The 22,750-nt window shown below is 52.5% G+C and overlaps 4 protein-coding genes across 4 annotated transcripts; 2 read left to right on the plus strand and 2 right to left on the minus strand.

The window, feature by feature from the left end:
- The first annotated feature begins 2,249 nt into the window (after window positions 1–2,249).
- Window positions 2,250–6,092, plus strand: VOLCADRAFT_73112 (uncharacterized protein). The gene is made up of 10 exons (XM_002947069.1): window positions 2,250–2,879; window positions 3,016–3,160; window positions 3,274–3,382; window positions 3,562–3,660; window positions 3,805–4,045; window positions 4,189–4,349; window positions 4,480–4,543; window positions 4,663–4,819; window positions 5,104–5,423; window positions 5,499–6,092. Exons 1-10 carry the CDS (start codon window positions 2,325–2,327, stop codon window positions 5,757–5,759), a joined length of 2,112 nt encoding a protein of 703 aa, XP_002947115.1. The 5' UTR covers window positions 2,250–2,324; the 3' UTR covers window positions 5,760–6,092.
- A 2,942-nt stretch (window positions 6,093–9,034) lies between these two features.
- On the plus strand, window positions 9,035–16,220 carry VOLCADRAFT_73117 (uncharacterized protein). Its single transcript, XM_002947070.1, has 15 exons — window positions 9,035–9,145; window positions 9,234–9,277; window positions 9,358–9,430; window positions 9,500–9,545; window positions 9,728–9,912; window positions 10,192–10,341; window positions 10,650–10,762; window positions 11,028–11,152; window positions 12,378–12,586; window positions 12,965–13,115; window positions 13,308–13,525; window positions 13,905–14,153; window positions 14,343–14,444; window positions 14,869–15,063; window positions 15,497–16,220. Exons 1-15 carry the CDS (start codon window positions 9,059–9,061, stop codon window positions 15,593–15,595), a joined length of 2,046 nt encoding a protein of 681 aa, XP_002947116.1. The 5' UTR covers window positions 9,035–9,058; the 3' UTR covers window positions 15,596–16,220.
- Window positions 16,221–16,224: 4 nt separating this feature from the next.
- VOLCADRAFT_85231 (uncharacterized protein) lies at window positions 16,225–19,690 on the minus strand. The gene is made up of 8 exons (XM_002947205.1): window positions 19,419–19,690; window positions 19,091–19,234; window positions 18,755–18,799; window positions 18,370–18,441; window positions 18,117–18,212; window positions 17,862–17,965; window positions 17,431–17,548; window positions 16,225–16,750 (listed from the first exon to the last, which is right to left on the minus strand). The coding sequence occupies exons 1-8, from the start codon at window positions 19,446–19,448 to the stop codon at window positions 16,667–16,669; spliced, it is 693 nt and encodes a 230-aa protein (XP_002947251.1). The 5' UTR covers window positions 19,449–19,690; the 3' UTR covers window positions 16,225–16,666.
- A 1,640-nt stretch (window positions 19,691–21,330) lies between these two features.
- On the minus strand, window positions 21,331–22,119 carry VOLCADRAFT_87427 (uncharacterized protein; the record flags this gene model as incomplete). Its single annotated transcript, XM_002947206.1, has 2 exons — window positions 21,331–21,632; window positions 21,690–22,119. The coding sequence occupies 2 exons, from the start codon at window positions 22,117–22,119 to the stop codon at window positions 21,331–21,333; spliced, it is 732 nt and encodes a 243-aa protein (XP_002947252.1).
- Between the last annotated feature and the right edge of the window lie 631 nt (window positions 22,120–22,750).

Here is a 22,750-nt window from a genome sequence, read left to right on the forward strand (position 1 = left end):
GACACGCGTCGCAAGGGAGTACATGGAGCACCACTTGGACACCATTTGGGCACCACATGGGCACCACTTGGACAACGGAGGATTAGGCCTCCGCTATCCACTTTCTTGCTAGCTAAATTGCGTGGAGGATTGGGGGTCCCCAATTTGAAAGAGTTAGCGTCGGGTGTCGGCTTCCTCGAAGCCGGAAAAAGGGCGGGGGCTCCCTGCATCCGTACAGGCCGGTAGCTAGGGTAGTGTCAACATGGTGGGAGCCGTGCTAGTTGCAGCAGTGCTGATGCCGTGGGAGCTATGCTTGTCAGAGCGCGGGAGGCAGGAAGCCGGGGCTCATAACCTGTTGAAGAGATGGTGTCTCTCTGTAACCTAGCAGACACGGCTAAGAGTCATTGGCCGTTACACGTAGTCGGGAGGTCCGTGACCTGCCACCGACAGCCCCTTGCTTGGGCGTAAGCGTATGAGTCTGAGGTGCCGTTACCGGCACACAGCAGGGGCTCGGCCGCCAAGTCCGCGGTCCAGGCCGGCTGCTCAACGCTCAGCAGACACAATCGCAGCTTGCCAGCCCTCAGCCTGTTGGCTTTGCGGTCTGGTGCCGCAGCCATAATACACACGGAAAACAGCGCCGTACAGCACCGTACACACTGCCTACGGCGCCCCTTCAGGCATTGGCCCGCCTGCTCACGCGCCCTTGGCGGCCCCCTCAAAGCCTAGCTCGATACACTTCCCCAAAGCCCGCAGCACTTTCATGTGCTGTCTTATGTTTATTTCCGAAGCGCCAGCGGCTTCAGCAATCCGCCCCACAGCCGCCGCAGCACAATGCCATTGGCCAAAGTAACTGTACAAACGAACAGCATGCGTACCTCATGGAGAACTGAAAGCATTTTTGTCGGCCTGCTGATGGCAAGTCGGAATGCCCTTGCGGGCAAATGGTAACACAAGCTGGGTGTTCGAGTTATCATACGCCGTAATCTCAGAATTGGGTTATGAGATACGCGGCACCTTTTGAGATTACATTTAGCCCGAGAGGCGTTGATGTGGCTTTGAGCTCGGTGAATGAAGGCAGCCAAATTTGTTTGTGCTCATACGATCATTGTTGGCAACAGGCGAGATACCTTGCAATAGAGAATGCAATATAGTACCAATAACGCGTTTCAGCCGGGCGAGATATTATGTTTGGTCCGGCCACACGCCGGGCAATCCTACAGAGGGAGGGCCCCCTTGGCGCTTCGCGCTAGGGCCCCGCCCAAAACGAAACGGCATTAAGGAATCCAGCCCACTAAATCCAAAACCCCAGGTGCCCAGCGCGTGCACACTTTAGCTCGGTGATGTAAGCATTGACAACCAGCGTGCCTTAGCAAATCGTCTGATGCGGAAAGGCGCTAAACCATGGATTCAACTGCAGGATATATATAATAATAGCATGAGATCCTCACAACTTTATCTGAGGAGGGACACAGCTGGCAATGTACTTCAATGCTGCCAAAGATCGTTCGAAGGCCGTGAAGTGTAAGGCAAACACTCTGACTTGCATCCCTGTCATGCTTAAGGTGCAACAGCAGGGAGAAGTTTGGGAAAAGTGCAGCCAGTTGAAGCCCCATGAAAGTGCTGTAGAGAACAGAGAACACAGAACAGAGAAGCCTAGGGGTGCAATCCAACTCAAAAAGGAGAACCTTTGTGTGTGTTCCATCGTTTCCCTTGTCCGTGTATCCATGCAGGTAAAATGGGCACTGCCAATAATTACCAACATCTGCCAATCATTTCTGCTCTCTTGTCCCTTGCTGCACATGCCCCAAATGAAGAGGCAAACGATTTGCAATCTTCTTTACAAACCATTCTTAGTATAAGTACAAGTGCTTCCTTATGCTACCCCATGTGCTTACTTGTGTGCCCTGCAATACTATGCCACCGCAGATACCTCGCGTCTGGTGACTGGGAAATGCGCACCTAACCGCTGATATGGTACATATACCTCCAAACAAACAGCGATGGTATTCATGACATCATCGACATCTTTTGAACCATATAAGTCTATGCGAAAGCTATACGCTTACGATGAAGACCGTGATGTTAAAGGTATCAGCTTGGGTAATGGAAACATCCAATGGATTCGCTGCGGTTTTCGCAACCTCTGGGCTAACCACCCCCGACGCTTCGCAGACTTTCTAGAGCGCGGGCTCCCGTACGGCTGACCTCCAGAACCATCCCCCCAAAACCTTTTAATGCCGGCGCACGCTGTCGTAGCGGTTATCAGTGTCATTGATCATAGTGCACTACCATCCTTACTGCAGTGCCAACCTTTCTCGGCATACTAAGAAATTCATATATCGATCATGGCGACGACAGTAGATGCTCCGGAGGTGGAGACCTTTGCCTTTCAGGCAGAGATTAACCAGCTGCTCTCGCTCATTATCAACACCTTTTATTCCAATAAGGAGATTTTCCTACGCGAGCTTATCTCGAACGCATCCGATGCCCTGGATAAGATCCGCTATATGTCCCTTACCGATAAGTCGGTCCTTGATAGCAACCCGGAGCTTTACATTCACCTGGTCCCTAACAAGAGCGATGGTTCACTTGCTATCATCGATTCCGGTATTGGAATGACCAAGGCGGACCTGATCAACAACCTTGGTACAATCGCACGCTCTGGTACCAAGGCATTCATGGAGGCACTGAGTGCTGGTGCCGATGTGTCTATGATCGGCCAATTCGGCGTCGGTTTCTATTCGGCCTACCTCGTGGCTGATAAGGTCACAGTGGTGACGAAGCATAATGACGATGAGCAGTACGTGTGGGAATCCCAAGCCGGCGGCTCGTTCAGCATTCGCCGCGATACGGATGGCGAGCCACTTGGCCGCGGCACCAAGATCATCCTGCACTTGAAGGTGAGGCATCCCGTACGGAATGGGGACCCCCGAGGAATCGTAATGGAGCTTTCCCCCCCTTGGCCCTTGCACACGGTTTGTACGCTTGGCGTCATGTGTTTCATATGTATCCTCTTCTGGCCCCTAAATGGTGCAGGAGGACCAGAAGGAGTACCTGGAGGAGCGACGTCTGAAGGACCTTGTCAAGAAGCACAGCGAGTTCATTAGCTATCCAATTTCTCTGTGGACTGAGAAGACAGTCGACAAGGAGGTGTCTGACGATGAGGAGGAGGTCAAGGAGGGTAAGGCTATGTCGTTTGTTTGCTAATGGTCCGTTACAATTAGGGTTCCTGACACGGACTACAGATTCTGATACCCATCCTGAGGCGCTACTTTGGTATGTTGTGTGGCGCAGACGAGGAGGGTAAGGTTGAGGAGGTCAAGGAGGAGAAAGAGAAGAAAAAGAAGAAGGTTAAGGAGGTGCAGCACGAGTGGTCTCTTCTGAATAAGCAAAAGCCTATTTGGTGAGTATTTTGCTTTAAGCCAAACTTTCCAACACAAGCATAACAGGAGCTATAACCTTCCTGAGTTGCGTGTGATCGGTTACGTGTCCACAGTATTTCGTGGGTATACTTGGAATCACATAATACTGTATACGTGCACCCGCTAAACTTGTGACTTCTGACAATTTTCATGCATGCAGGATGCGCAACCCTGACGAGGTTACTAAGGAGGAGTATGCTGCGTTCTACAAGTCGATTAGCAACGATTGGGAGGATTACCTTTCGGTGAAGCATTTCAGGTAGGGGATAATCGTTCGAGATGCGATGCCGATTGTTGCAAAATTGCGGAGTTCATTGATATTTATGAAATTTGTAGGGAGGGTGTGCTGACAAACATCATCTGACAAACACTTGAACTTCGAAATCCCCCCTGTGCATTGCAGCGTTGAGGGTCAACTGGAGTTCAAATGTATCCTCTTCTTGCCACGCCGTGCTCCTTTCGACATGTTCGACCAGCGCAAGAAGCCAAATAACATCAAGCTGTATGTGCGCCGTGTGTTTATCATGGACAACTGCGAGGAGCTGATTCCCGAATGGTTGAACTTCGTGAAGGGCATCGTTGACAGCGAGGATCTGCCTCTTAACATTTCTCGCGAGACGCTGCAGCAGAACAAAATCCTCAAGGTAGGATTCCTGTAGATACATGCATGAGGTTCTGGATGGTGCATCAAGATGCAGAGACGGCTCTGTCTTCCACTAGTTTATCTGTACCTGAACTGTCCTTCATGTTAGGTTTGCACGTCCTCTCCCTGTTTACATCTTCGTAGGTCATTAAGAAGAACATCGTAAAGAAGTGCCTGGAGCTTTTCGCAGAGGTTGCTGAGAATAAGGATGATTACGCGAAATTCTATGAGGCGTTCGGCAAGAACCTAAAGTTGGGTGTGCACGAGGACTCCCAAAACCGTGCTAAGCTGGCCGACCTCCTTCGGTAAGTGCGGGATGATCGTATGTAGAGGTTGGTTTCTATCCGTTCTGCAATTGTCATGCCCCTAGTTGATTGAGCTAATCAAAATTGTACGGTGACTACATCTAAGTTTCATATCTTTCCAACTGCTTAGGTACCACTCGACAAAGAGCGGCGAGGAGCTCACCAGCCTAAAAGACTACGTAACCCGTATGAAGGTAACTGGCCCCGCTGTGCTAGATTGTGTGATTTGTGTCAGGAATAGGAGAAGATTGCCTACTTCAAAGCGACAAAAGAATTCTGCTGTATTGATAAAGTTTTCATACGCCTCTCTCAGGAGGGCCAAAAGTCAATCTACTACATCACTGGAGAAAGTCGAAAGGCAGTGGAGAACAGCCCCTTCCTGGAGCGTCTCAAGAAGAAGGGTTACGAGGTCTTGTTCATGGTCGACCCCATCGACGAGTACGCTGTGCAGCAGCTCAAGGAATATGACGGTGAGTTTTTCACTGCTTTGTTCATCGGATCGCGATCGCGACAGGCGCTAAGCACTTAGCACCAGCATCTGTAGTGGACGAGAGGCACGGTTGTGCACACATCGCAGATGAGGTGGTAAGAAACATAATAGTGCGTTCCCGGTACAATTTCCGCACCCTCTCGGCAACTCTTCGCCACCGTTATCGTATAGTATACCACACGATGTCATTCGACGTTGCCCCTACGATTTCCGCTGGGTTAAGCACTTATCGCTGTTAATGCATTCACCAATGCGCGCATGCAGGAAAGAAGCTGGTGTGCTGCACGAAGGAGGGTCTTGACTTGGACGACAGCGAGGAGGAGAAGAAGCGCAAGGAGGAATTGGCAAGCCAGTTTGAGCCTCTTTGCCGCCTCATGAAGGACATCCTGGGCGACAAGGTCGAGAAGGTCACCGTCAGCCACCGTGTAGTAGACTCGCCATGTGTCCTTGTCACAGGGGAGTACGGATGGTCCGCCAACATGGAGCGTATCATGAAGGCGCAGGCCCTCCGTGACAACAGTATGGCGGCCTACATGACCTCGAAGAAGACTCTCGAGATTAATCCGGAGAATCCAATTATGAGTGTAAGTTTTAAAATGTTTGTAAAAATGACACTGCTAAGCGCACGTTATCTCACTGCCGCTGATTCTCGCGTGCAGGAGCTGAAGAAGCGGAGTGACGCCGACAAGAGTGACAAAACTGTGAAGGATCTCGTTCTGCTGCTTTTTGAGACTGCGCTGCTCAGCTCTGGCTTCAGCTTGGACGAGCCGAATACGTTTGCTTCTCGCATCCACCGCATGATCAAGCTGGGGCTGTCCATTGATGAGGACGTGGAAGAGGTATTGCAGGATGATGACCTCCCCCCCCTGGAGGAAGATGCAGGCGCTGGCGAGGGCAGCCGCATGGAGGAGGTTGACTAAGTAGTCTATTGCGAATAACGCCAGTCTTGCTGCACTGGCGGGATAGGGTCCGGGGTGCTAGCAGTCAGGATGTGTAGCAGCTGACTTCGTGAACCGCAGGGAAAGAGCAGGACGTGTGCAGGATCGTAGCCATAAACTAGATTTTAAGAGGATCGTTTGGTCGGCTCACATGAAATGTGTATTCTATGCCATGTGGCCTTTGGTGCCATGAATATGAACTTTGCGAACTTTTTAAAGTAATTTTCTGAAGGTTTCCATGTAATCCTCCTGCGAGTATCCTTCGTGTCCCTAGAAGTAGACGGGGTGTTGGTTGTATCTGTAACGCTGGTACTGAATTTGCGATGTACACAGAATATGGAGAGCGGAAAATAACGTTAAATGCAATGTAGTGGAAAATTAAATATAAAAATTTAAACTTCAGATTGCCCAGCCGCATACGCCGTATTCAGATTGTCCAGCCGCATTCGCCTTTCGGGAACAGATAGAAAGGGAGTATTACACCCTTAACACAACAATAGGAATCACCACTACCCGGCTTGAAGCTCTGGCTCGCACAAGGGCTATCCGGGTGTGAGTAGGACCCCTGGGATATGCCATATTGCGCTAGCGGCGCTATCCGCTACAGAAATCGGCGCGTGCGGCGTCCGAGCAGCAAACCGGCGACAGGGATAGATGGGATCGATAACGATGGCGGGACAGCAGCAGCCATCACCCCGGCGTTCGGTCGCAGTGCTGGAGACCCCATCCTGGCAGTCGTGCAGGAGCGAGTGTAGTCTGCAGCACCGGTGGAAATCACGGCCTAAATAGCCGTCCCAGAGTCGGGTCAGGGGCTTTTATGTAGGGAGGATGAGGGAGAGGGCGAGAGAGCCAGGAGTAAGCATAGGTGGGAAGGGCGATTGAGGAGAGCAGGGAGGCTCTGGGCAGGTGGAGGGCTGGGCGAGATGGTAGTGTCCTGGCCTAGGGTTGCGTGGTCTAGCAAGGGGAGTTGTGGAGCTGGGCTATGTGCATTCGCGTGCTCGTGTGTATGCCCTTGGGGCCCGTCCAAGAGAGGGGAATAGGTTCTGTGCTGTCTGGCATCAGAGTAGAGACGGCGAAGGTGGCTTGTGAGAGTGGAGAGGAGGTGCGAAAGCGATGGCGGAGAGTGGCTTGAAGGTGGAGATTAGGTGATGCTGGTCCCGGCCGGCCAGGGTTAGGAGGGGATCAGGCGGGATCAGGCTAAAGGGGGTGCCTCGTTCCCTTTCACTATAGATGCAGCCTTGCGTGTACAGCGAAAATGTTGGTTGGGCTTGTGTCGGAGCCCCCAACTTCGGGCTTACAGGGTGTTTCCACTTGGCCGAACACTAACACTATGTTCGAATGTTCTTCGTCCTGGACTCGTCTCTCACCGTCCTAAAAGCGTATATTGATATAACTAATGATAGAAACAAATATTCATCAAACAAATTGGAGGTTGGGGCACTCCTGGCGGAGAACCGTAAGGCCTAGTGGAAACACCCCGTACACTAAGCCCGCACTAGCGCGTCACAAAGTTAATGGGACCTCAGACCTGTCATTAACTTGCAAACCTAGCACTAACTATATGGCGGGCAACTTTTAGGAGCTGGTTTGTGCCTTCTGACCACAGACCTTTGATCTGGGCAGCTATCTTTTTTCCTTCCTGCAAACGCCGCGTTGACTTGCGCACGCCCAACACCGACAGCCTCAGAAGGCTGTAGCCCGTGAGGGCTGCCAGGAAAAGCCTACGATCCATATTTTCCTTGCAGACCTTGACAATTAGCAGCAATTAATACCTGGCGCTAAAACATTCAAAATACGAAAACCATTTTGGTTTCGGCGTTCCTTAGTGCAGCTAGTGAAACACCATCACACTAAACGATATCGCGTCCGTGAATGCATCTGCGACAAGGCACCAACAAGTGTCGACCCTCGTACACGGGTTGTCGCCTGGGTATCTAAAACATCTACTTGCCCAGAAACCAAATCCAGCATCAAATACGTGATGGCTAAATCTTTCGAAGTTTGCCAACTAGTCACGCTAAGTTGTCAGCAGCCACAGAAGACAACTACCGTACTGCCACGATATTTTTGTGACACGCTTTTGGGGAAGGCTCGAAAATCATAGCCGGAATTATGCTAATGATTTGCATTTTTGGTGACGAGTCCCGGACATAATTGCAGTTGTGACACCCAGTTTGGCGACGCTCCAGGGAGGCCCCGAGCAGAAACCGCAGCATTATTACTGTGTTCATTCGTTCGTTGCTCTGAGAGGAAACATACACGTAGATGAAGCGCAAGGTAATCAATCTGTCAACCAAACAAAACAGGTTAGGCACCACAGAGCTGGCCCCCTTGCAAAACCCCCAAGTCCCCTCTGCCGCAAATCCCGAAACCTCCCTTCAAGCAAAACTGTTATGACGCCCTCAGGCCGTCAGTCTTGAAATAACGTATGGAACCGTTGACCCGCGGTCCCCTGCACCTACCATAATTTACTTAATGAGTGAGGATGTGTGGAAAGCGACCAATATACAGGCGTGAACGTCTCAGCGATAACGGGCAGGCTTGCTAATCTGCCGTTTGTTGGCAGCACGGGCCTCCGCCAACTGCACTACCGCCTCCTCTTCCACCTCCGACTCCTCCGACTCCCCCTCGCTGCTCTCGCCCGGTTGCGGCCTAGCCTGGGCAGTAGAGCTGTGAGTAACACTTGCTTCGGCTTCTTGGACGCCATTGGAGCGAGCTCATGGAAAATCTGTCAGAAAGCCTTTTTTTGAGTGGAAAACTATATATATAACTTATTACTGAGTTAGATTGAGAATTCGGACCTGTTCTGGCCGGTATCCTGCATGTTTAAACGCGGTGTACGGTGTATTGGTGACACTTATTTTGGCGACGGGCAAAAAAATCTGCCAATAGAGCTTTCTCCACAGACACGCATTTGGTGACGCCATACCAATTGCGTGTCACAAAAATATCGTGGCAATACGGTATCTCGGTAGTGTCCACCAACGTTTATCTACCTACTAAACAACAACAGTCAAGATTAAAAAGTTGGACCGAAAACGTTCGCAGACTCTGGTTGACATTATGTGGCCTCCAAGCACTGTCAGCTAGGATGAATTGACAAAATATCGAAGTCGTGTTCGCACATAGGTGTTGTCGTGGCGTGCGCGAAGGGCCAATGTTATGTTAACTGTTATTGCCATAAGGCCCGGGTGCTGAATCCTCAGTTAACAAGTACCAGTTACACTTCAAGTGAAATTTTCTTTTACATTTGAACGTAATAGAGGACTGAAGTAAGAAATATGGCTTTACGTTTTTGCCCGACGGCTGCACCTCCGCGCGGCTGCGGTACTCCGATACAGCACCCTGTCTTGCTTCTTCCGCATAAGGTGCTACGGACTATGTTTTCTTTGTCACACAAGGCATCCTCCTGACAACCATTGTTGACACGGGTGCTGGTGGTGTCGAATCCCACAGGCTCTGCTTCCTTATTCAACTGCGGCCAGCCGTCAGGCAGCCAGGTCTGGATAGGAGTTGGGGCATGGCCACTTATAGTAAGGTCCTGCTTGGAATAGTGAAAGTTGTTTTCGGGTGCACGCAGGCCCGCCCGTGTATGCGTGACCGCCTACGCTAAGCTTGCAGATGGATCTGCCCGACGCATGCAATCTGAAGAGGTGTGTATGAGGAGCTCTTAAAGGTCGTTCCCTTTTGGCGCGGTGCATAACACCGATCGGGTTACACAGGTCCGGCGTGCGAAGGAGGTGGCCCAGGCTGCACTGGCGAAGGAGAGTAAGTTCCCGTTGCAGATACGCTCACGGAAAAGAAAAGTCTGTGCTGCGACCCATCTAGTTGCATTGGAATTCACATTTGCCCTTGAGGTGTCATAATTGCGTAACCTAAGAGTTTGGTGGTAAACCCACCTTGCGGCCCCTTGTGTGTTCTTGCCATCCGACCCTCTACACCGTTTGCAGGTCCAGCGGACTGGGTTGATCGATTCGGCTCGGAGCCGCGCAAAGGTGCCGATATCCTTGTCCAGTGCCTGGAACGCGAGGGCGTGGACAACGTGTTTGCGTACCCAGGCGGCGCCTCCATGGAGATTCATCAGGCTCTCACTCGTTCAGACCGCATTACAAATGTGCTCTGCCGCCATGAGCAGGTACACAAGCAGCAGGATGTTCCAGTCTGTAAATGACCGGGAAGGTGCAGCCGTTCACGTGTAGCGTATCGCCATACAGCGCGTATGCTAATGGTATTTATGTTTTGCTTGATAGTCAGTATCCTGGCAAAGGAACTTCTACCCAGGATATCTTCATTGACAGGAACGCGTCTGCATCGCCTCTCTGCGCGCATATGCAGGCCCTGGGTGTTGGGCTTAGTGGTCATTGTAGATAACGGACATCTTGCCCACGGGTTTGAGGTATGCCTCTAACCGCAGGGTGAAATCTTTGCTGCGGAGGGTTACGCCAAGGCTTCCGGCCGTGTGGGCGTCTGCATTGCGACCTCGGGCCCTGGCGCCACCAACCTGGTAACTGGCCTGGCCGATGCCATGATGGACAGCATTCCACTTGTGGCGATCACCGGCCAGGTAAGGACAGAGGAGGGAGGGACTGGCGCCCATAAAGAAACGAGTGTAACTGCCTGCAGAAGGAGTTTATACGCTTGCATTCCATATGAATTGCCATCATCCATCATGGTAGCTGCCTCGCTCACAAAGACACGCAGTGGGACCAACTGACGTGGAGATGGAAGGTTTTCGAGCGATTAGCCTGCCATACAGCTGTGTTCGCGAATTGTCGCGGTGTCTTACAGTTAATACCGAGAGTTGCACTGCATGCCTTGATTTCCGAGGGTTCGGCTGCAGCTGCAATGATACGGTTACCGCTCGTGAAACAGGTGCCTCGGCGGATGATTGGCACGGACGCTTTCCAGGAGACCCCGATTGTGGAGGTTACTCGCGCCATTACTAAGCATAACTATCTGGTGCTTGACATTAAGGATCTGCCTCGGTGAGTGAGAAATGTGAATGTAGGGAGTCCAAGCAGGATATTCGATTGCGAAACATGCATTTACTTTTGCCTGGCCTCGCGGCTGAGGACCAGGCCAAGGAACAGCATGGCGCCCGCGTTTCGGGAAGATTCTTTACCACTGGAATTCCATGCCAAAGCCGGCCCTGGGGAGCTCTGTTTTCGCCGTTACCGAGTATATGTAAAGGAGCCGTTGAGGGAAAACAGCACGCAAAGCTAAGGAGGTCCACCCCCACCGCGCCCGCAGCGTTATCAAGGAGGCCTTTTACCTGGCGCGCACTGGCCGGCCCGGTCCAGTGCTGGTCGACGTCCCTAAGGATATTCAGCAGCAGCTGGCTGTGCCGGACTGGGACTCGCCCATGTCAATTACCGGTGCGTATGCGGGCCACAGGTTTGTTATCAAGGCTCATTGTTGGACGAAATATGGTGTGGCGTCCATATGCGAAAGAATTGATGTTTGGTTTGATTGAGGAACCAATATTTTCCTTGTTGTTGTTGTTGTTACATGGTCGTGGGTGCGTTCCCCGTACCTGCAAACCACCCTAATACGAGCCGAGGGCTCAAGGGCTGCCAGATCGCCTATAAGCACCATCCTACCTCGCACTTCCAACGAAACAAGTGATGAAAGATACTAACGACCAAAGGGAACGATAGAGTTGCGGTGGGACCATATACGTTCCAGCATCCTTGCCAGGCGTTCAGGTTCCCACTTCATAGCGTCCTACATGTGCTCGTTGCGTGGGAAATCCATATCAGATCTGATTTTGTCGTACACCGGACAGTCCAGCAAAATGTGCTTCTCATCCTCGATATGGCTATCAGTGCCGCAGCAGGGGCATACTCGCTCTTCCCTAGGTATATGACGCCGTCCCTTACGCGCTCTGTTAGCCGCCAATGCCCAACAGCAAAGCCTAAAATGCATAAGCTTGCGATTTGCTGAACGCGGGATAAACATTGTGATATGCGGGAGCACCTCCTTCCTGCCCGCTTGCTAGGCCGCCAGACCCATCCAATGCTTATACTTCGCCATGTGAATTCCTTGTTGCTTGCCGTCTGACGGGTACACGTCTGGCTGGACATCTAACGCGTATGCTTCCAACCGCTCATCAACCGATCCTTGAACTCCGAAACCACACCTTCCGGCATTGGCCTGTTCATCAGCCACTCCACGCGTTCGGCTACCTCGTGTAGCCCTTGCGGGGCCTCTTTCCATACGTCGTGCCCCAAAAAACTCAGAAAACGGAGAAGTAGTGTCCCCATCCAGCCCCTTCGGGGCTGGAGGGAGCCTCTACGATCTCCTCTCGCAAACTTGGTGTGCCACAGACCCACGCTGTAAACGGACACGGTTCCAAAACCTCACAATCTGCTTTTAGACGTGGTAGTGTAGAGGTAGCCGTGGCAATTCAGCGAACAGGAGGCGGTGCGCTGGTCTGGATCTTTTTCTAAAATTTGTGAACTATTGACCTGTGCTGATTAGAGACTCGCGGCACGATAGCTGTGATAGTGTGGGTTGGGAACGATGTATTGTTTTGTTGCCCATGAGGTTCTGCTTGTACCAAGCACGGTGTTTGATGTTGATCTTGTCTCCCCCATACAGGCTACATCAGCCGCCTTCCACCACCTGTGGAGGAGTCCCAAATGATACCGGTGCTCCGTGCCATCCAGTCCGCCTCCAAGCCCGTAATCTATTATGGTGGTGGTTGCTTAGATGCACGGGACGAGCTACGCGAGTTCGCAGCCCGCACAGGCATCCCGCTGGCGTCCACATTTATGGGCCTGGGGGTTGTGCCAGCGGAAGACCCCAACGTGCGTACCTATCTAATGTGCAGGGTGTACCTTACCATACCGGCGCCGTACAGGATGGAATGCACCAGGTCATTTCTTAGTGCATGTGTTATCCGGCAGAATGCGCTGACAGTCTAGCTTTGCATTGAAGTTTACTCGCTAGGCATATGGCACGGTTCATGCTCTCAAGTGCTGTACCAGCGGACAGTGCTCGATACTGAACTCCGATATGGGGCTCCGATATGGGGCTGCTCATGGTAAAAGAGTTGCGGTATTTCGAGCTTACCCTGCCTGCCTACTTCATACAGCCTCCGAGTCGCTACCAATTTGAACACAAATATAGAGTGCCAAAACTAAAGCATGTTACCGGACAGTATTGCCGACATTGTCCCTTCGTAGCATCTTCAAATGTTGGGTATGCACGGCACCGTGGCGGCAAACTACGCGGTGGATCAGGCGGATCTGCTGGTGGCCCTCGGTGTGCGCTTCGATGACCGCGTCACTGGCCGCCTGGACGCCTTCGCCTCCCGGGCCCGCATTGTGCACGTCGGTGGGTGGGTGGCAGTCTTGGCTTGTGGGTGATATTCTTGCAAATTCTGGGACCCTTAACGTCCCAGGGACCATTCAGCCACCCAGGCTACAGGATGGGAAGGGCTATGCAATCTCATGTGGAGGACGTGATGTGGACGGCGCTTGGAAGCATACCTAGGATTGTGGTTAAGTGTTGTACCTTGTGCCGCAGATATTGATGCGGCCGAGATCAGCAAGAACAAGACCGCACACGTGCCCGTGTGCGGCGACGTGAAGCAGGCTTTACGCCACCTCAACCGGATGCTTGAGGCGGAACCGCTTTCGGACCGTTTCGTTGCCTGGCGCGCGGAACTGGCGGCCAAGCGAGCAGAGTTTCCATTGCGTTACCCGCAGCGTGATGACGCCATTGTGCCACAGTACGCTATACAGGTTCGTGTCGTGATTTGCAGGAGATGCCCTGCGCGGATGTGTTTGATCTTTTCACATTGCCTCGGCAGATGACTACCACTGCATTTGTGCATTGTCTGTGCACAAGAAATTGCTAACCTTAATTGTGTTAGTGTGACTTCGCGTGCTAAGCCACTTTGCGTGCCCATGATGCCATGTCGTTTTGCGCGCCATAGCTCCATTCTCATACGGGCAAGCACATGGAGCCAGTGCACTGCGGATATTGCAACGGAACTAATAACTGCATGTGAAAAACATCTCACCTTGACATGAACAGATACATCAACTGGACTTCCAAATCAAAGCTTGATGCGGGCACACTGCGCTTGCTTGACGGCGTTTCCTTACCATGTTTTTTCAGGTCCTGGGTGAGGAGACAAAGGGCGAAGTGATCATCACCACTGGCGTGGGACAGCACCAGATGTGGGCAGCGCAGTGGTACCCATACAAGGAGCCGCGCCGGTGGATTTCCTCGGGTGGCTTGGGCTCCATGGGTTTCGGTCTGCCAGCGGCCTTGGGTGCGGCGGTAGCCTTCGACGGCAAGCAAGGGAGAGAGAAACGCATCGTCGTAGACATCGATGGTGACGGCTCTTTCCTCATGAATGTCCAGGTATAGGCGGCTGAGGCACCTGCTGCTAGCATTTGCATGGCGAATTTTAGTAGCCTCATGCATCAGCGAGGGTTCGGACGATGAAGGTACATGTCAGTTCGCGCTGTGCACAAGGCTTCTAACCGGCAATTGCTATGCTTCGTCGCTTTGCAGCACTATAGCTTGATGTATGGTGTATCCAAACTGCAGGAGCTGGCCACTGTGTTCATCGAAAAGCTCGACGTGAAGGTCATGATCCTCAACAACCAGCATCTGGGCATGGTCGTGCAATGGGAGGACCGCTTCTACAAGGTACACAAGTGGCAACCTAAGGGCGCTTGGCAAGCCGGCTTGTATGCGCATTGAAGGTGTCATAGCCTACTGCAGGGTTCAAGGCTTGCGTGCTGCTAGACAGACTTTACCTAGGCATCGCTGTTGTATCTCCATAATTGTTTTTAGGTTGCCTAGTGCAGCCATTTCTTCAGTATATTTTCCCGTCCGAACTTAATATGAGGGCTGCGCTGCCTACCTTACCCTTAACTCGAGGAAATACAAATGATGGAGATTTGGTAGGGTTCTGGCAGGAAATGCGTGTTTGTCCATGTATGGCTGTCGCTTTTGGAGGCCTTGCGAAGGTGCTCAAGAGCAACTTCACCACTCTTAAGCTCAGATCTCGTCTGCGGTGATCTGCCCTGCTTGGACGCAATAATTCAGTTGTCTGGCACCTGTATGGCAGGCCAACCGAGCGCACACCTACTTGGGCAAGCGCGAAGCCGAGTGGCATGCAACTGGTGACGAGGAGGATATCTACCCTAACTTCGTGGGCATGGCTCGGTCATTCGGCGTGCCGTCAATGCGTGTCATCCGCAAGGAAGACCTGCGCGGGGCAATCCGTACTATGCTGGATACGCCAGGGCCGTACTTGCTCGAGGTGAGTGCGGCGAAAGGGATGGACATCAAAAGGGTAGGCGTCGACAGGGGTTGTGTGATAATACGTGTCTTGGCCGTCTATCTTTTCCCATAGGGTGCTAACGCGCTTAAATGACGCGTCCAATGGATGCTTTTTAGAGCATGAGGGCACCAAAGGGGCTGTCGTTTATCTTGCCGGCTATTTCCATATACGCATGGTGTTTGTAACACTTGACGAGGTTATTGCATGGCATTCAGTTGCATTCACTGCATACCTTGCGGCGCCTATCAAAGATCATAATCGTAGTAATAATAGAAGTATGCCGGCGGCAGCTTGGCGTGTGCCAGGGTTTGGGGAAATGAGGAGCCAAACCGTCCCTGAATATTTATAAATATGCATCTATACATACTAAAAATCGCTAATCTTACATGCTTGCTCGCTCTCCTATTGTCAGGTGATGGTGCCCCACATTGAGCACGTGCTACCGATGATCCCTGGCGGGGCGACCTTTAAAGATATTATTACGGAGGGCGACGGTTCCGTGAAATACTGAAGCGGCTTGGCGGATGGCAAAATTTCCGGCATTTGTGCGATGTGGGGCATTTTTATTGGCCGGTTAGATGCCTTTACGGCTTTTTGCGATGTATGACGGCAAGGACAATTGCCTAAGGCTTCAGGTTATGAAAGAACTAGAAGCTAATTGTGGCTAGACGTTCCCGGCCGCCACTCATGTTGATCCCCTGGCCCTTCGCCTCGGCTTGCAGCATATTCCGCCTGACTGCACGACCTAGCGTGGGCTGCAGCATCACCTGAGTGTCCGTCCCTTGTCGCGTGATGGTGTGCGGTGTGGTATGCTATGCTAGGCGTCGATGACGGAAAGGCGTGATCTTGGACATTTATTTTATACATTTGGTTCTGTCTCTTTGCGGTCTGCCACTAAAATCTGATAATCAGTCCCGCCGAGGAGTAACCAGGCCGGTGACGTGACCCTAAAGGTGCAGCTTAGGTCCTGCGGCAGCTGGCTTCCTAACTTAGGACTCAACTCCTAAGGTACAGCTCAGACTGTCGCAGGGTTGGAAGCAGTTTGAAACGACCAGCCAGGTTTAAAGAGGTAGCAGCACGCTTGACGGTGTCATGGCACAGCAACTCATGCGTGGTTGTTAATATCTTACTATTCTTTTTCCTCACGAGCTCCATGCAACCCGCATTGCCGTCACAACGATCGTTTTGAAATTCCTACCATATCCCCCGACTTCCCTGCAGTGGGGACACCGACGTGTACCACACTGACAGCGAACATAGTATGCCTAACGTGGGTTCGCCACCTTCACGTAGCAATAAACGCGGTGTGCAGCATGTGCACACCGTCGTAGTCACGTCACCGTCGTAGTCCACGCCGCATATTCGACTCGTTCAATTTCCCATTCAACACCGTCGACCCGCAAAAACTACCGTCGAACAAGGACCCTGCTGACGCTTGCAATCTGAGCCGACGCTTCACACTCCCCTATTGCAGTGGAAAACCCTATTAATTCTTCTTTATATCGCTCGCGACATGCGGGCAGCGGCATGCGGGCACCAACCCCCTGTCCAATGTGTATAGAATCGTTGACCTGGCTCGGGGCTAAAGCTTCTTGGCCTTGATCTGACGGCGAAGGATGTCCACTGCACGCTCCTCCGCGCTCTCTAGCTCCCACTCGAAGTCCACCTGGACGGACCGGGAGCAAGCCGTGAAGAACAATACCTTGCTTGCGAAAGGAATCGGATCGCAAAACAAAGCTCATTTTAGACGAGCATCCTGCGCCGTTGATGGGCGCTGGCAGTGAACTGCCAGGTAATAACAGGACGATCTGTATGATGATCTACCGCAGATACGGGACAGACGGGCCTAGCAATAATGGAAGTATGCGTGGAATCCCAATTTCCGTGGAGCGCGCTTGGGTAATTCCAGCGTGATTTGGGAATACCCTTCCTGGCATGCCCTGGCAACCATTGCAATGCCTGTCCAGCTGTTGAACGCCAGCAGTTTCCTTGCCTTGCAAAATATGCTTCCCAACTTTTTTGCCATGATCTATACCTGGCTGGCACAGGCATATGCAACCACAAAGCACATGAGCGCAAGCTAGGGGCATAGTCCAGCAACGCCTTGCCACTGGACGTTCATGATAGAAGAGGAAAAAGATGCAGGTGTTGCCTCGAGACGGGGCAGTTCATCTTCCCACTTTTACAGCATCTCGCTCCATGACGAACAACTTCATGGAAAGTTCCTACGCCCAGAAGCCAGCCTTACACCTCTTACCCCCCTGCTGCTTCCCGCTCGCGTTTCCCTGCCGCCCTATGCCCTGCCTTTCCCTGGAACCCTCGAACACCTACAGCTTCCCAACTCACCGCCGCCAGGGCCGCCTTTTCTGACTTAAACATCGCGTCCATATCCACCCCCATGGGACTGGCTGCCATGGGGTTCATCTGGCGTCGCATCATCTCAGTCTCGTCGATAACGTCCTCCCTAAAGGGACAGTCATTGGTGACCGCCGGCCACAAAATAGTATAAAAGCAATCCAAAGGTCAAGCGATGGTGTATGCACTGCCCGACGCAGCAGGTCAGCGCACGGTATTCCGTTAGCGTGAAGCGATCAAGCAATTGAGCACAAATCGGAGGCGCACGACGTGTTCTGCCAAGCCCCACTGAGCAAATGGGAACCCATAATCCACTTCAAGACTTTAATGGAACGAAGACCCAATAACAATCATTGCGACTCTTACTCGCTATTTAGTTGCTGCTCATGAGATGATCCGTCAAAAACCCTGCTCACGCTCACCTGAACACCAATGAAAATGCGCCCCGTAGGCCAAATAGCAGCAAGATGTAATACGACAGACTCGTAAAGTACGAAACATCCAGAGATGCCAGGTCAATTCCACGCTGGGGGTGGCGGGGAAAGTTTAAGTGGGTGTATTGGCAGCGTGCCTTAGGATAGTTTCCTCCCCAAGCCGTCACGAGCATGCACGGGTTAAGTCCTGCACGTCCCAGTCTTAAGCGTTAACAGGTCTTCGGCCCGCTTGGCCGACCTCACCTGCAACATTGGCTTAAACCGTGGGCTGAGCGGAAATGGCACCTTGCCAATCACAAAGCCCTGGAAAAAAAAGTTAACCACCATGCCCATAGCCAACTGCGAGAATAAAAAGATACAAAGGCATGATGACAAACGTTGCAGGATATTATAGCGTCGGGATGAAGATACAGGCGTTATGTGGACAGCTAGGGTAGATCCATGCCAACCTGCACCACATGAACAAACATCAAGCGGACTCCCGCGCAAACCCCACCTGTGGCACCATGCCTGTAAGGTTCTTCTTCATCATGTCCACCATCATGCTGGGATCGGTGGCCATCGCTTCCTGCAGACCACCAGTGGCGTAGTACACCGGACAGGAAATTCGGTGAGCCGTCCGCAAGACTAACCCCAAATGCTGCCTATGTCACGCTGCTCCGAGCCGACTATAGTTACATGCTATCGGCGTTGAGCAGTTGCGCATCATTAACGCTTAATAAGAGGTATGGGAACACGCATACATGATTTGACCACTGCTACGCCCTGTCCCGGCGACCATAATCCAGGAACATTTACCTTCCGAAAATTCAACTTGAAAGGCCAAACCGGGTGCACACACGATGCTGCTTTTGTGTATACCCGGAAAGGCAAACGCTCACCTGCGGTGATCGAGTCACTGCCTTCTGGGAAAAGAGGCCCTTCTCCTACGGTAGAGAAAGATTATGCGCATATTGAATCAGGTGCGGAATGCTGGATCACGTGGTCCCACGGGAACTCAGTTTGGCTAGAACAAAGCCTGGGTACCCCATTTCAGCTGCTACTTCCCATCGCACACAGATAGCAGCAGGTGCATGAACCCTATGCGCTGCACGCCATGGGGTTTCCCCCTCGGCTTCTATAAATCAATGCACTCAAGGTAAGCGGTTAAAAAGGATTGCCCCAACATCAGATCTTACTCTTAAACCCTGTGAAAGAGCAGGTACAAGTGAACGTACCCCGGCAAAGTACTCCTTGCGCATTTTAAAGGATGTCTCGGGAACGAACCGGCCAAACCCGCGGAGGCGCCCCGCCCGCGCCACGGCTTGCATTTCGCGGACTTCTTTGAGTTCCTTGTTGCTCGGTGGCGGCGTGTTGAAGAGCTGCAACCAAAAGAAATACAGCTCGTGTCGTTCCGACAGACCCCTAGCAAAACTCTTAACCCGTGTTGTGCCTTGTGCTGCTACACACTGCGTCGTGTCTAGTAGGGAGCCCGGGCTTCACGCACTCCTAGCCCGATCGTCACCTCGCCACTGTGGCTAACATGCCGACTATGACGTTTCTCACCTGGTGCATATATTGCGTTAGGAGCTTCATTAAAACGATAGCAAGCGTTAAAGGAATAAAAACCCAATCCCTAACAGCATGGTCAAGCAGTAAAGGATGAGCGCCTTCCATGGCTGCACAGTTCCCACTCAGGTTCAGCGCAAAGTTTAAGAACGTAGTAAGATGCGGTGAGTTTCCGAAAATTGAACTATGAGAGACAGCCAACCAAGGCCAGCACTGTCAACCAGTTCTAAACGTGGAGCAAGCTACATTACACATTGCAAACATGCATTATACCGTGCAAATAGGAGAGGTAATTAACGTATGATGATGAGTTACAAGCTTGAGAGCTCGTAAGGCCCAGACGAGCCAGGAGGCTGATACGTACGGCGAACCCAAATGTTGTGAACTAACTTTGCCAGCCCGCGCTGGTTATCAGCACTCATAACATGGAGTTTAGGCATGGGAATGCGGTCAACCAGATATACACCCAACGAGGCGAACCCCTGGCGGATATCATCGAACGCCGTACATTCCATAAGCACGTGAAACTCGTCCTCAACTCCATTGCGGCAGACCCGACAAGTGCGCTCATCCCTTTGCCGGCCAGCCGGCCTATTATTTCCTAAATTCCAGCCCCCAAACGGAAACGCATAAGGGAAGCGTACGAGTTGGCGGGAATATAACCGGACGTGTGTTTCGGCATCCCCATCCAGTGCTTGTGCCGGCACACTTTACTCCAGGCAATAAATGCATGGCCGGCTATGTTGGGACGTTCTAGCAGGCTGGCCTGTATCGCCCTCGCTTACTTCGTTTGTTCTGTTCCTTGTGCCTGAGCCACCGGGCAGCTAGGCGTTTTCACTTGTACATGGTTGACGTGGCTCCTCGTGGTTTTATGTTTTTTTCCATATCGTTCGGCCCTCCTAGTAGCACGATCGGAAGGAGGTTCACATGTAAGCCGTCGGTTGCATGATGTGTTCTTATTAGGAAGTCGTCTGCCGCCCATGCACATGGGGTATCCGTGCAGGGTGCACTGGAGGACTTCAGGGGCGGCTGGGCCTTGTAAAACACGTCGCAACAAATGTTTACATGATTTTTTACGTGCGGCTCTATTTTCATGCCAATGCGTGCATGCACCTTGGGCCATTTTGGGCTGTCTACGTTTTCCCACCAACCCTCGCACGTGATAACCTGCTGGTTGAGAGTAATTGTGGTTGTCTTTAATTTGCATGCGGGCTGCATGGTGCTGCTCCACAGCAGCCCATCGCAGGGGGCCGATGTATCAGAAGCCGTCAAAGGGAAGTTGGCATTCTGTGCTTGTTGATAGTGCTTTCTGTGGCGCAAGGGCAGGCGGGCTTACTAGGTTGGCAGTAACACAGCTCATGTTAAAAGGTTTCCTTCCCCCCCTGCTTGGTCTTTTGCTGCTATTGTCTCGGCGTCCTGGGTCTGCCTCTGGTCTGCATGTTCGCGAGTTTCAGGTCACAGGCCAGTTCCATGCAGGGAAGGTTTTGCCTTGTATCCGTTTCCTCCCCCTCCAGTAGCCCGGGCACCATTTCACTTTATGGAGTAGGCATACCTGTATGTTGTTTCAACGAGTCACCGTTGTTGCAGTATCACGCAGACGCCGTCCCGTGTGCTCTGCATTGTGCTGAGGAGGTTATCTAAGTACTCGCGGAGCACCAGTGGCCACTAGCAGGCGGAGAAAGTAGTTGAGGCATGCTACATAGGCAACGCGTCTTGATCGGCAGGCATTTCCTCGGTTTCGTTTAATCTCTTTTTATCCCTTTCACGTTCGTTCTGGGGATGAGTTATAGCTGTAGCTGCTATGAGATTTGTTCGTATCCGGGGCCTTTCTTGGGCAGCAAGCGCCTGCGGCCTTTGAGATTGGATGGCGACGTCCGTTCGGCAGCAGGAGAGCAAGGTGGGTATGCATCTACACCTGCAGCGATGTCCGCGGCCCCGGCCACAGCGTTAGGTTCCACATCACAGTCCCAATCCGTAGAGGGCGATACAGACTGCCAGCACCGGGCAGCAGCAGCAGCAGCAGCGGACTCCGGAGCAGCAGCAGCAGCGCCGCCAGCGACGGAACGAGCAGCCTCGCGGTTGATGCCGCCACACAGGTCGAGGGGTTCGCTGACGGGACAATGGTCGGTCTGGCGACGGCGTCGGAGTCTGAAGCGGCAGCAGACTCCCTCGTCATTGGCTCTGACGAGGTTCTTGTTGAGCCGCGGGAGGCTGCAGTTGCAGCACGTGAGGAAGCTGCCCGGACTGGGACTGGGGCCCAGGACGCACCGTCGTTGCCGACGACATCGACACCGGTCGCAGGAGCAGCACTACCGATGACGATGACCGGAGCGGAAGCGCTGGATGCGGAGGCGTGTTCGGCAGGAGAGGTACTGCGTCGTGTGGGCGCGTTGTCGCTAGACGACGCCGCCCCGGTGCAACGGTTGGCCGATGAGCAGGGGCCGCAGCCGCCGTCCCCACTCCAGCCGCAGGAATAGCAGGAGTACGGAACCACTAGCGCAGAACCGCCCGCGAGGACCACAGGGACCCAGGCGCCGGCTGCAGTCCGGGTTCCGGATGTCAGCACTGCCCCGATGGTGTTGCTCGATCCCCTGGGTGGACTGGAAGTGGGGCGACGCTGAGGCTCAGGGACGCGGACTGGGATTCCGAAGGGCTTACGTTTAGGCTGTGCATCCGTATGTCGCGGCGGGACGGTCATCTTGTTCACGCATTCTACAATTCATACCGTACGAGCGTGGCGAAGAAGGGGCGGGACAAGATATTGCCAGGATTGGTATGAGCCATGTTTGGCAGCGGCATTAGATTTCAGGAATGGAGTGGTGCTTGGTATGCATGGTAATCCACCTTACTGTTTTCATCAAGTGTTACAAGGGAACATTACCTATTTCCGCGTTGTGTTCGTTCGTGTATTCTTGGCAGGAGTGTCAGCCGTTGCAACAACAGCAGCGTTGTGTATGGATCTTGACACATGTACAGCATTGACGACTGGAAACCAAACTGGGGCCAGGAAAGAGCTGCCGTGTGAATGGGAAAAGCTGTCAGGATGCACAGCAGTAAGTCATTCTATCCCCTTTCCTATGACAGAAAGGGAGGTGTTGGCTTCGTGCGAGAATAGGACGGAAGTTACTTTCTTGCAGGTTAGTTCCTGGGGCCGGGGCCGGATAGAAAGGATAGGCGATGTTCACAATGGGTCAGGTATTGCAAGCAGCGTGCCGGAGTTGCCGCGTGTACCAATGCAGGATGACCGGTGCCGCCAGTATATTTCGTTTTCGGGTCCACAGTCCATACCCCTGTTTGCCGCTGCCCCTGCCAAGCTGGGATCAGTCCAT

Source organism: Volvox carteri (assembly GCF_000143455.1).
Source record: "Volvox carteri f. nagariensis unplaced genomic scaffold VOLCAscaffold_5, whole genome shotgun sequence".
In the NCBI taxonomy this organism is placed as follows: Eukaryota; Viridiplantae; Chlorophyta; class Chlorophyceae; order Chlamydomonadales; family Volvocaceae; genus Volvox; species Volvox carteri.